This window comes from Sycon ciliatum, chromosome 7, assembly GCF_964019385.1.
Source record: "Sycon ciliatum chromosome 7, ocSycCili1.1, whole genome shotgun sequence".
NCBI lineage: Eukaryota > Metazoa > Porifera > Calcarea > Leucosolenida > Sycettidae > Sycon > Sycon ciliatum.
The window spans coordinates 19,554,524-19,567,594 of NC_088649.1; the positions used below are offsets into that span (position 1 = coordinate 19,554,524).

The 13,071-nt window shown below is 47.9% G+C and overlaps 1 protein-coding gene across 1 annotated transcript; it reads left to right on the top strand.

Annotated features, from left to right (window-relative positions):
• Positions 1-2,365: 2,365 nt before the first annotated feature.
• On the top strand, positions 2,366-3,740 carry LOC135820586 (uncharacterized). The gene is made up of 2 exons (XM_065333646.1): positions 2,366-3,560; positions 3,659-3,740. The coding sequence occupies exons 1-2, from the start codon at positions 2,430-2,432 to the stop codon at positions 3,659-3,661; spliced, it is 1,134 nt and encodes a 377-aa protein (XP_065189718.1). The 5' UTR covers positions 2,366-2,429; the 3' UTR covers positions 3,662-3,740.
• Positions 3,741-13,071: the final 9,331 nt, after the last annotated feature.

Consider the following 13,071-nt stretch of genomic DNA (forward strand, 5'->3'; position numbering starts at 1 on the left):
GGTCCAGTTGAATCTCGCTCCGGGATAACGAATTTGCTGTTCCATGCAGTGCTGGGCGACTGGAAGTATTGACGTGAGCGAATATGTCCGACTTCTGTCGGTAGAACAGCGTGTGGCTGGATGGTACGAAGTGGAGCGGTGTCGCTTCAGGGCCTTCTCATGAGACTGATCTCGGACAAGTCATGACTCAGTGACAGAGAAAGCAATGCTAGGTAGTAGCAGTAGCACTAGTAGTACAGTACTTGTAGCATGGTCTTATCATTTCCTGCATATTCCTTGTCCCACATCTCCAACGCCTATGGCCGTGGTCTGAGTGAAGTCGTTAGCGATTTGCTGACGCCCGCAGCAAGTGGATGTCAGCAGCCGTCCGTTCAGTTCGCTGATGCAAGGAAAACAATGACACGGGTATTATGTGATTTTAACAGGTGAACATGTGCACAGGCCTACGCAATAGCATTAGCGGACTGCTGATGCGAACTCGTTGCTATGGCTGCGTTCCACGAACGCATTTCAGAGAACACCATGTCACTAGATCTCGGATAATGACCACTGTGTGCTGACTGGCTAAAATATAATCATGTAGCCTTGAATGTAGGTGTTCAATCCCGTACCAGTTTACACTCACAAGCGATTGCAGTGCTTCTATCAGCAACACGCCAAGAGACCTGTTTGAAAGCCCTACATTCGAGTACCAATGTGTGCTATGGATGCACGTTCACCTGTCACTTCATTCGGCCATCCTACCAGTCTTTGCTGACGGTTGTGACATGTATGATGACGGCAGCTCGGCCAGGGGGAATTCACTGGGTCTTTCTGCAGCGAAACGCTGCCAGCGTGTGCGCATTCGTGCCCTGGGTGCCCTGGGCCGCACCAACTCACGCCGCTCATTGCAAACCAGGTACGGAGCAGTACAATGCAATCGTAGGTCATGATTATGATCACTGGCTACACTCGTACATGATCGTTCGACGAGACAACTCCAGAACTCGGAATCAAATATTGGGAAAGAAATCGCTCTTATTGCATTCAACTTTGCTCATCGAGCTGCAGAGAGTGCTCATTGTCATGGACATACCTTGAAACATGGTAGAACCAGCGGAGAATGTTCAGGGCTTCCACTATACACTGGTACAGGCCCGACACAAAACATCAAGTGTACCCATCTCGCCAGACTGAAAGTAAAGGAACGCACTCCATTCTCCGTTGCAATGAGCAGTTTTGCGAACGTCTGCAGTGATTATGAACATAATTATACTGTGCAGTAATCTTGATCAACGGAGCCATTGTAGGCCATCTTAAAGGACGTAATATACGTGTTTCTCTTTCTCTCTCTCTCTCTCTCTCTCTCTCTCTCTCTCTCTCGCTTTCTCTCTCTCTCTTTCCCGTTGTCTATCTCTCTCCTTCTCCCTTACGAAGGTGTCCTATTAACTCTCGTAATCATTCCAAGTCTCTCTCGCTTGCTCTTCATATCTCTCTTACTCTCTCTAGCTCTCTCTATCTATCTACTATCTCTCTCTCTCTCTCTCTCTCTCTCTCTCTCTCTCTCTCTCTCTCTCTCCCTCTCTCTCTCTCTCTCTCTCTCTCTCTCTCTCTCTCTCTCTCTCTCTCTCTCTCTCTCTCTCTCTCTTCTCTCTCTCTCTCTCTCTCTCTCTCTATCTCACACTCTCTCTCTCTCCCCTCTCGCTATGTGTGTTTCCGTGTCTGTCTATTTGTGTGTGTGTGTATGTGTGCGTCTCTCTCTCGCTCGCTCTCCATATATTTCTCTCTATCTTTCTCTCTCTATCTATCTACTATCTCTCTCTCACTCACTCACTCACTCTCTCTCTCTCTCTCCCTCTCTCTCTCTCTCTCTCTCTCTCTCTCTCTCTCTCTCTCTCTCTCACACACACACACTCTCTCTCTCTCTCCCTCTCGCTATGTGTGTTTCCGTGTCTGTCTATTTGTGTGTGTGTGTGTGTGTGTGTATGTGTGCGTCTCTCTCTCTCGCTCGCTCTCCATATATTTCTCTCTCTTATTCTCTCTCTATCTATCTACTACCTCTCTTTCTCACTCACTCTCTCTCTCTCTCTCTCTCTCTCTCTCTCTCTCTCTCTCTCTCTCTCTCTCTCTCTCTCTCTCTCTCTCTCTGTGTCTTTCTCTGTCTCTCTCTCTCTCTCTCTCTCTCTCTCTCTCTCTCTCTCTCTCTCTCTCTCTCTCTCTCTCTCTCTCTCTCTCTCTCTCTCTCTCTCTCTCTCTCTCTCTCTCTCTCTCTCTCTCTCTCTCTCTCTCTCTCTCTCTCTCTCACTGTATCTCTCATGCAAAAAGTAGATGGCTCTTGGCTTCAAGACCACCACAAGCTATGGCTTTACCACCATCTTGTAGTGCCCAAGCTTTCTTGGTCTTTCCAGGTTCTTGAACTCACACAAGGTTTTGTACGTGAACTGCACTTTATGTGTTTACCATTTCTGAAGAAATGGTCAGGCCTACCTCGATGCGCAAACTCTGCCATTCTTTTTATTGGCAGTCGCAAACGCTTTGGCTTACGCCTCCACTACCTTCCTACGGTGTGGAAAAAGTGCCAGTCCATCAAATGGCACATTCTTCGATCGAGTGGGGACGCGCGCATGAGGGCGCTGTACACTCTGCGTCGGAGTAAGGATGCGAAGCTGACAAAGCGATATGCGGCGACAATAGAGCTGGAGTGTGCAGAGGCATCAGTAGGTTCAGGGACTCTCCGTCCACCGTCATCTTCAAGTCATCGTGCAGGGTTGGGTGCTCCTGCTCCGAAGCAGCATTCCAAACCCCCGAGGAAGGATCTCCTTCAAACATTTGAGGAGATCAACGCGCAGGAGCAGATTTTGAGGCTGAAGACTCTTCAGGTGCAAGGCAAGTGGTTGGAGTGGACATCGGTGATGTGGCAGGACCTCTCGTGGAAATCCCTTTTGTACGGTGGTACTGGTAAGGATTTGAAATTTCTTCTCGCATCAACCCTCGACGTGCTACCTTCTCCGACGAACCTACGCCGTTGGGGAAACACCGTAGTGGATCCGTACTGTAGTTTGTGCCGTACCTGGGCCTGTACTACGCGCCACGTGCTTGGCGCTTGTCGCGTAGCGCTGGACCAGGGACGTTACACCTGGAGGCACGACAACGTACTCGGGGTCATCGTCAGGAACATGCGTGAGGAGATTCGAATCCGCACTGCTGCAAACACCGTACAAACCGAAAATTCAAATGAGCTTGACTTCATCTCGTTTTGCAAGGCGGGAGAGAAGCCAGTTCGCGTTCAGCCCAGACGAAAGTTGGTTACGACTGATCTCCTGTCAGCGGCCTCAGACTGGAAACTTCTTGTCGACTCAGTTAGTGCAAAGATTTCTTTCCCTAGCTGTGTTGCACTTACCACCCTAAGACCAGATATAGTTCTGTACTCTACGAGTCGTAGGATTGTATTCTGGATGGAGTTGACAGTTTGTGCTGAGGACAGATTCAGTGTCAGTAACTCGCGGAAGGACAGGCGGTATGCGGATCTGGCCGATCAATGCCGAGCAAACGGGTGGCAGGTCGTTTCTTTTTCGGTTGAGGTAGGTGTGCGTGGTTTCATCCCGGACTCTCTTCGGAGGGCTCTGAAAGCGCTTGGATTTTCTAATCGAAGAATAAAATTTATTTGTAATTTGTGCAGTAAGACGTCTCTGCGAAGCAGCTACATCATCTGGTTGCGGCGTCAACAAAAACACTGGTCGGAAGATCCACTTTTCTGAGGTACTGTATGTGGGGCTCCGTTTATTGAGGTGCGTTGAAATTTATTCTCTTTATCTTATTATTTCTTTTCTATAATTTCCCCATATGAGTTCCTATCAGTTGCTGTGAACACCTTGAGTGGAGAGCGCTTGCTCGAGCGTTGAACCGGGTTCTTAATCCACCATACCCAGTTCGCAAGGCTGGGCGGGGTTGTGAGCAGGCTTTCATTTCATCTTTTCTTATTATTTCTTATTATTTCTGCTTTTCATCTCATTACAAAAATTCTGCGCTTTTTCTCCATCTGCGCATAAAATCTAGACTGACAACCTGCTTGTTAAATCATGCACCTGCTTTCAGGCGTAAAAACCCTGTTGTAGAGGTCTCAGTCCTCATTTGTTAGACTTACCTGTCTTTATAAATGTAACTTACTCTCTCTCTCTCTCTCTCTCTCTCTCTCTCTCTCTCTCTCTCTCTCTCTCTCTCTCTCTCTCTCTCTCTCTCTCTCTCTCTCTCTCTCTCTTTGTGTCTTCTACACTCCGTTACTTGTAGCTAACATCCTTATCGCCTTTTAGACTGGTCACTTTTGCTCTACACTGTAGTGATATGCCTCACATCCACATCACGCACTTCCCCACACAAGTTGAAGCCATATCAACAGTATTGACAAATCGTCTGCACTACCCATAGCTGGTTCCTACAGCCTATTGGCTTTGGCAATGATATGGACGTGATGCGCTCACCATGGGGAACCTCATCGACAGCATTTTGTTTATGGCAGCACCGTTACCATTGCCTGTTATTGTGCTGCATCATTCGGACTCATAGTTAACGCTTCTTGTTTTTGAAGCAATGAAAGCTGAATGAAGAGCTGTTTACAGGCAAAGTACAGCACCCACAACATCTCGAACTGATACCGACTGCCTGCTGTAGCACAGTGTACAGTAGTACAACATAACTGATCCATGTCAAACAAGTCACACTGCGCAGAAATCATGCAATCAATCGCTGCTTGGTCTGACTGACACAGCAGGCTGGGCATGGGGGCCGTCAAGACGATGTCCAGTCGCTGACACCTGCCTACCAGTGTAGGGCAGCACAAACCAGTACAGGAATAACAATACTTCTTACTGCTCACTGCCTGCCCGTTCTCCCTGAACTGAAGCAAGCACAAGCACTCACTGTCACAGGATGGCTACAGCATTCAGCAATATATCCGTTGGGAAATGTTGCCAATCGTCCAACAACTGTTACTTGGTCGCGTGCGTCGCGTGTGCGTGTTTCCAAGCAAGCAGCTGCGAAATGTGTCAGGGACAAATCAGGTGATCCGTTAGATTACCTGTTGTGTTTATCAAGTGCAAAGATATTTCCGTCCTGTCGCCACTACAGGCAGTACAGGCATTCATAGCGGAATGGCGATGCGACGCTTCTTGGTAGAAAGGCTGCTTAGGACGGCGCGTACCATTCTGCACCTGCTGCCAAAGGCTTGTTGATCGCGGCCTGATCGTCCGCCTGTTACCGTAGTTAACTTATAATGTACTGCTGTGTGCATGGAAATCCGGTCGCACGTCTAGCGGCCCCAGGGTGCTGACGTGGATAAGCGGCACACACATGCATTTTATGCGCTGCAGCGCGCTGGTCGCATCGAATCAACATGTGCCCTGCACGGCAGCGTTCTGTACGCGCTGAGGGCGCGGGCCCCAGTAAGTCGACCGGATTTCCATGTGCACGACAGCACAAAAAAATCAGAATCTACACTTGGACTGCGCTTGCATGTATTGAATCCAGAGTGTTTGGCATTATACTGCTTTACATGTACATTAGAACGACTGATTTTGAGTTCATTCTTGCCGTGATACTGACTGTCAGGAGCAAATCCTCTTCTACTGGTATTTTCAGACAGAATGAAGATGGTTGCCGTGAAATGAGTACCGTAGATAACACCAGTATAACAATGCAATCGGAAAAGCACCAGTACTGGCATTAGCAAGGAAAGGGATAGGTCAGCATAAGCGCCATTGAAATATCTCAGTCCAGTCGACCATGAAACGTAGAAGGCTGCTTTCCATAGCAGGAGGTGTTTGGCTGATGTTGAGATGAGCACGAATCGGCAAAAGCTCAGAAAAGCTAGGAGATCGGTGAGAAAACCGAACCCGCACTTGCATCACTCATTAGGACGTGAAAAAGCCTCTTACACGGGAAATCACAGAACATGTTGTCACGGCCCTGGCTAGAAAACTAATGAGAAAGAAAAACAAAATTAATCTTTTAGGGAAAATGAAACTTGACAAAGTGAACACAATGTATAACTCCATCACACACTAATAGGGTGAGCAACGGGACACAAGAGTAGCTTAGACTTAGAGTGCGGGAAGCGACGCGACCGGTGACAACTCTCACAGCGTTCCTTCTCATGGCAAAGGGCCGTGTGCCGGCATCACAAGATCTTCAACCATGAGCAGGAGAACTATGAATGGAATCACATACATCTACTGCAAAGCAGTGGAGTGTCCTTTGTTCAGCAATTCAAAAGACCGAAGCGAAAAACTCCGAAGGAGGAAACTGAACACTACATAATTATCATCATGAAATAATGTTGCAAGAAATTTTGTTTGGTCGCAATGTCCAGGCTAGCGAGTGTTGGAGCGAAGTGGCTGAATGTGTAGTCTTACGGGATGTCGTAACTCACTGGTCAGTCGCCAGTGTTTTGAAGCCAATTCACCAGTTGACATTGAAGAGCATTAGACCGGGGCTTGTACCTCTTATCTAGAGACCAACATCCATAGCGCCCCTTTTGCCCTAGCCTAAGAGGACTAGCAGTCCGATACAGAGAAGGTCCATTAGACATAAAACATAAATTTTGTAGAGACCATTATAGCAGCGAGAAGCAGTTGTGCTGTGTTGCCCACGAACGCCTAGAACAGTTCATACATTTTGTGAAGAATCGTGTGAGAAATTCCAAAGATGTCACTAAGATAATTGCGTGAACAAGACTGGCAAAAGAACCTTTCTCCTCTTCCTTCCTGAACCCTGTATTACAACTCCATTCCCACATTCGCTTCCATGGAATTGGTCGTGTAGGTAGTGTGTACTCCCCATTCAGTCAATGAATGTCTTGTTAGTCTGTTGTTTTGTCATTTCCTGCTTCTTTCTTCTTTTACGAATTGGGTGCGTGGTTTCAAGTAAAAAAATAATCTGGCGAATTCAAAATAGAAAACATACATAAACATACAAAACTACCGATATCACACCAAGCTACTCAGCATGCAAGGCAGATAGTCCCAAAACGCAGCCATTACGAGTGTGGACTTCAGTTCGAAACGACGGTGTTGAGCGATGTCGACCAGAAGGAGTTGTAGAAGAGCGAGAATGGTATTCCTGACGGCGCTGGGTTTTCCTCTCAAGCCCTTGCAGGATACGGTGGCCCGTGTCGATGCCGTTCCCTGCATGTGGCCAGAAGGTCGACGTTGACGTGCGGTGTCTCGAAATCTTGAAATATAGGCCGGCAGCTTGTAACGTTGAACCAGCAACGGGCCTACCCGAAGAATAGAGAAGGCGATATATTTCAACAGGTCTGCGGTAGACTTTCCAAGGCGTTTGAGTAGGACTGGGTATATCCTTGGTACGAGGAATTGCTCCAGACGCGTGTATACCGTGCTGACCAATCGGGAGAACACCGTTTGAACTACAGTAAATATCGGATATAACGTGCCCCTTTGATTTTCGAAAATGTATCACTATATCCGGTGCATCACTATAGCCGATTTGCATGTTTGACCGACACATGGCACATGACTGCACATGACATGATGCGTACACGCTGGAAAAAGCATGCTGAAAGTGCATGCATGCTCCGCGGACTGTGTACCGGTGCATGACACAGAGCAGTGCATGGCAGTGCAGTACGAGTACAGACTGTACATGTACTAGAACTTCGATACATCATGTGGCATGGCTGCTTCTTCAGGGTGTTCTCCAAAAAAAGCCTGAGCTGGATCCGTGCTCACGTAGATCGTAGATCTACTCGGTGTCCAACGAGTTGCGTAGAGCCAGAAATAGACATTAGTGGCTGTGTACGTGAGTTGGCAACATCATCGTGAGAGGCAACACAGCCAGAAACGGACAAGAGCATGCAGAAAGATCACTCTTGATCATTATATGCGATATTTTCCTGTACATTTGATATGGTTTGCTTCCTGAAGGCCATCACAATAAGCGATATATCGGTATAGCCGATAATAGTGTATATAGTGATATTTTAGCTGTATTTTTTCAGATTTGATTTTGATTTTGACGTGTTCTATCACTATAACCGGTATATCATTATATCCGGTCACTTTATAAACGATACTTACTGTACATCAATGCATTTGTCATCGACGTCCCAGACGCCTTGGCTTTGGTATAGCTGACGCGTTTGAACCAGCTCCGGTAGCCAGCATGCAGGGGCGGATCCATTCGAATGGCTGAAGATGAACTCGGATGGTCTTGAAAGGATGGTCACACACAGACGGGCCAGGATAATTCGATCCATCTGTCCTGTACTATTTTGTGGTCTGCTCGTTCCCAGGACGCCTCCAGTGCAAGCAACAGGTGGTTTCTGAGCATTGTGTGGCACCAGTAATCCACACCTGCGCACGGTCTGCTTGGCCATAGATAACAATGCCTCGCCGGTGCAGTTGGGAGTGTGTTTGCCAGATTTTATTAGTTTAGTGTACAGTGAGTGGCTTGAACGAACCAGAAACGCCAAGCCCACGAAACAATTTAATACCTTCTTTCCGCCGAGAGGACCAAAATTGAACTCCACTTTGCGACACTTTCTGATTTGCTCCCTTGCTGCCTGTTTCAACGCGCAGTACTTAACATCTGCTACATCTTCCGGAGTGCAATCACCTGCTTCGTCTGCACTTTGCCTTGGGTCAGCATTAGAGCACACATACCGCTCAAAATCCACTGTGTACTGAGGTCTGGTATCATTCACTGCTCCTTGAAGTGCACTCACCCGCCGGCCAACAGCACAGAGGAGAGCAGAAATGAAAATCCACTTAATGGACACACGCAGACGTGCGCCGCAATGGCTTCTGTGCAACATTCTAGAACACCACGTTTGAGAGAGGGTTTTTAGGCGAAGTTCTCCAAGGCACATCGAATCGTGAAGTGAGGATCAGAGACTTCCCAGTGGTCTATTTGTTGGCTAAACAGGCTACATTGCCTCGCGATCTCTTCGGACAAAGACAAACCCGGCTAGCAGTCAATTGTTTTTGTTGTTCCTGAATTTTGATTATAAGCAACGGAGATAATTAATTTTGCATCTGAGAAAAAAGCCATCGTATGTGTTTGCACCAGCGACTCGCTCTAATCCACACACGAGCATGTGTGAGAATGCCGTGTGATTAACTTGAGTATTAATTAACAGGCAGGCAGGAATAGTGGGATGGTCTAACACTATGATTGAGAAACAGAGGGTACCAGGCGCAGTTCCTGCTTGGAAGCGAAGCATTTTTTCCAGCGGTGCCGCGACCCAAAGTTAATTGGGAACTCGTGACCTTGCACGAGGCAAAAATGGATGCAGCGAATGAGATTTTCGGTCTCTGATCACTTTGGTGGTGGGTCTGATCTATTCATCTCTCACCGCTTCAGGAGCTGCATCTGCTCCCTGATCCTTGAGTGTGGAGGCGTCCATGCGGATGCGGAAGATTCGGCCTCCAGCCGAGTCTCACGCGAACCGTGAATTTATTATTTATTTAACATCAACATTAAGGTAAAAATGGGAAAGCGATAGTGCAGTCACAGACTGAGTTACACAAGTGTCCCGTCAGATATTGTAGACAGTTCCAATAGTTAACATGTAGTTTGCTGGCAGTCTATGATAACTCTCAGCATTTGTGCATATCTTCCCCAAATTGTGGAAGCACCCGTGCCCTACAACTCGCCAACGTGTGGGAAATTATCATCATTTACGTTGGAGATTAATATCGCTCGTGGGAACTTCGGAAACGATGAGGGAAGGGAAGGCAGTTTGCGAGGTCCTTATCTGCGTATTACGACGCTACACGATTGTAGCGCACGGAGATTTCGATTCCGATCTTGATTGTCGAGCAGCTCGATCAACGTAATGCGCTGCTCTGCTATGTAGCGCGGCAGTAGCGACAGGACTGGTGTCATGGTGCCAACAGGCCATTTTGCCAAGCACACAAATCGAGGCAAAGAAGTAGCAGATTACACGAGTTGCGAGCAGCAGTGCACCATTTATTGTTGTACCTAGACCACACGGTCAGACAAACAGTGAAGTAAAGTGCGCATACCACCATTACCACCTGCTGCACAATATTAGAGAGGTGAAGTTGCACGTTATTTCCGATGTGACGCGTAATTTCATTCACATCAAATTTGGCGTAAAACTCCAATTTCGACGTGAGCTGCAGGTCACTCGTGTTATTTTTCGATGCGCGACCCAAAATAACGCGAGCTGAACTTTCGCGTCACGTCAGAAATAAAGTGCATCTTAAGCATGCTGGTGTACAATATGCCTGTAGCTGTGGGGAGTAGTTCGAGTTGTTGCTGATCGCTCTGCTCTCCCTCCCCGTGTAGTTCAGTAATCCTCACGTTGTATCACAGATAGTAATCAGTATCACAGATACATCGTATTCTCTCTTCCCCCCCCCCCTTTAGTCGCAGTTATTAGTATCCTGTGTTGGTTTCCTTACTTGCTAGACTGATCTTATATGATTCTGAACTGATTTGAATCATATCAACTTCCTTATTGGCCATGGGCCATCGTGGAAATAAAGAATAATAATAATAATAATAGTATTATAATACGAACTTAGAAGTTGCGACTTCGGCGGTAATGTCATGAAGTTGGTTGCTCCAACGAGGAGCACACGCTTCTTGCCGAACTTGACACTTGACTGACTCACGACTGCCATCCGGAGCACACCAGGAGCACGTCGCACCTTCCGCTCGGCAAACCTGAAAGAAAGCACCACTCCCTGCTCAATACACAGTGTTTCGGGGAATTCACCCCTCATCAGTTGAGCTTGAGTAGGCTGAGGAAGATTGTGCCTGAAAAGCACCACTTATATACTGCTCTCCAGGCCAAACCATCACCAGGGATACAAACTTACAGAGACGCTTTGTTTCCAGCGCGACAAACACCTCGTGAAGCCCCAGGTAGCAGCGTGAGTCAGAGTCGCTCATGGAGTTGTGCTAAACAGACGTTGAGAGCCAGTATAGCTATTCACAACGCTGTCACCTCCAACAACTAGTCGCACGTCCGCGTGAGGGACAACAATACGAACTTAGAAGTTGCGACTTCGGCGGTAATGTCATGAAGTTGGTTGCTCCAACGAGGAGCACACGCTTCTTGCCGAACTTGACACTTGACTGACTCACGACTGCCATCCGGAGCACACCAGGAGCACGTCGCACCTTCCGCTCGGCAAACCTGAAAGAAAGCACCACTCCCTGCTCAATACACAGTGTTTCGGGGAATTCACCCCTCATCAGTTGAGCTTGAGTAGGCTGAGGAAGATTGTGCCTGAAAAGCACCACTTATATACTGCTCTCCAGGCCAAACCATCACCAGGGATACAAACTTACAGAGACGCTTTGTTTCCAGCGCGACAAACACCTCGTGAAGCCCCAGGTAGCAGCGTGAGTCAGAGTCGCTCATGGAGTTGTGCTAAACAGACGTTGAGAGCCAGTATAGCTATTCACAACGCTGTCACCTCCAACAACTAGTCGCACGTCCGCGTGAGGGACAACAATACGAACTTAGAAGTTGCGACTTCGGCGGTAATGTCATGAAGTTGGTTGCTCCAACGAGGAGCACACGCTTCTTGCCGAACTTGACACTTGACTGACTCACGACTGCCATCCGGAGCACACCAGGAGCACGTCGCACCTTCCGCTCGGCAAACCTGAAAGAAAGCACCACTCCCTGCTCAATACACAGTGTTTCGGGGAATTCACCCCTCATCAGTTGAGCTTGAGTACAAAGCGTCTCTGTAAGTTTGTATCCCTGGTGATGGTTTGGCCTGGAGAGCAGTATATAAGTGGTGCTTTTCAGGCACAATCTTCCTCAGCCTACTCAAGCTCAACTGATGAGGGGTGAATTCCCCGAAACACTGTGTATTGAGCAGGGAGTGGTGCTTTCTTTCAGGTTTGCCGAGCGGAAGGTGCGACGTGCTCCTGGTGTGCTCCGGATGGCAGTCGTGAGTCAGTCAAGTGTCAAGTTCGGCAAGAAGCGTGTGCTCCTCGTTGGAGCAACCAACTTCATGACATTACCGCCGAAGTCGCAACTTCTAAGTTCGTATTGTTGTCCCTCACGCGGACGTGCGACTAGTTGTTGGAGGTGACAGCGTTGTGAATAGCTATACTGGCTCTCAACGTCTGTTTAGCACAACTCCATGAGCGACTCTGACTCACGCTGCTACCTGGGGCTTCACGAGGTGTTTGTCGCGCTGGAAACAAAGCGTCTCTGTAAGTTTGTATCCCTGGTGATGGTTTGGCCTGGAGAGCAGTATATAAGTGGTGCTTTTCAGGCACAATTTTCCTCAGCCTACTCAAGCTCAACTGATGAGGGGTGAATTCCCCGAAACACTGTGTATTGAGCAGGGAGTGGTGCTTTCTTTCAGGTTTGCCGAGCGGAAGGTGCGACGTGCTCCTGGTGTGCTCCGGATGGCAGTCGTGAGTCAGTCAAGTGTCAAGTTCGGCAAGAAGCGTGTGCTCCTCGTTGGAGCAACCAACTTCATGACATTACCGCCGAAGTCGCAACTTCTAAGTTCGTATTGTTGTCCCTCACGCGGACGTGCGACTAGTTGTTGGAGGTGACAGCGTTGTGAATAGCTATACTGGCTCTCAACGTCTGTTTAGCACAACTCCATGAGCGACTCTGACTCACGCTGCTACCTGGGGCTTCACGAGGTGTTTGTCGCGCTGGAAACAAAGCGTCTCTGTAAGTTTGTATCCCTGGTGATGGTTTGGCCTGGAGAGCAGTATATAAGTGGTGCTTTTCAGGCACAATCTTCCTCAGCCTACTCAAGCTCAACTGATGAGGGGTGAATTCCCCGAAACACTGTGTATTGAGCAGGGAGTGGTGCTTTCTTTCAGGTTTGCCGAGCGGAAGGTGCGACGTGCTCCTGGTGTGCTCCGGATGGCAGTCGTGAGTCAGTCAAGTGTCAAGTTCGGCAAGAAGCGTGTGCTCCTCGTTGGAGCAACCAACTTCATAGTATTATAATACTCAATAATAATAATAATAATAATAATAATAATAATAATAATAATAATAGCTATGAATAGGATGAAGGCCGGAGACATCTGCGGCCTTCATCCTATTCATAGCATCCTATTCAT

Excerpts from the sequence above, each read along its gene's own strand:
- LOC135820586 (XM_065333646.1), top strand. The coding sequence starts at position 2,430 with ATGTGTTTACCATTTCTGAAGAAATGGTCAGGCCTACCTCGATGCGCA.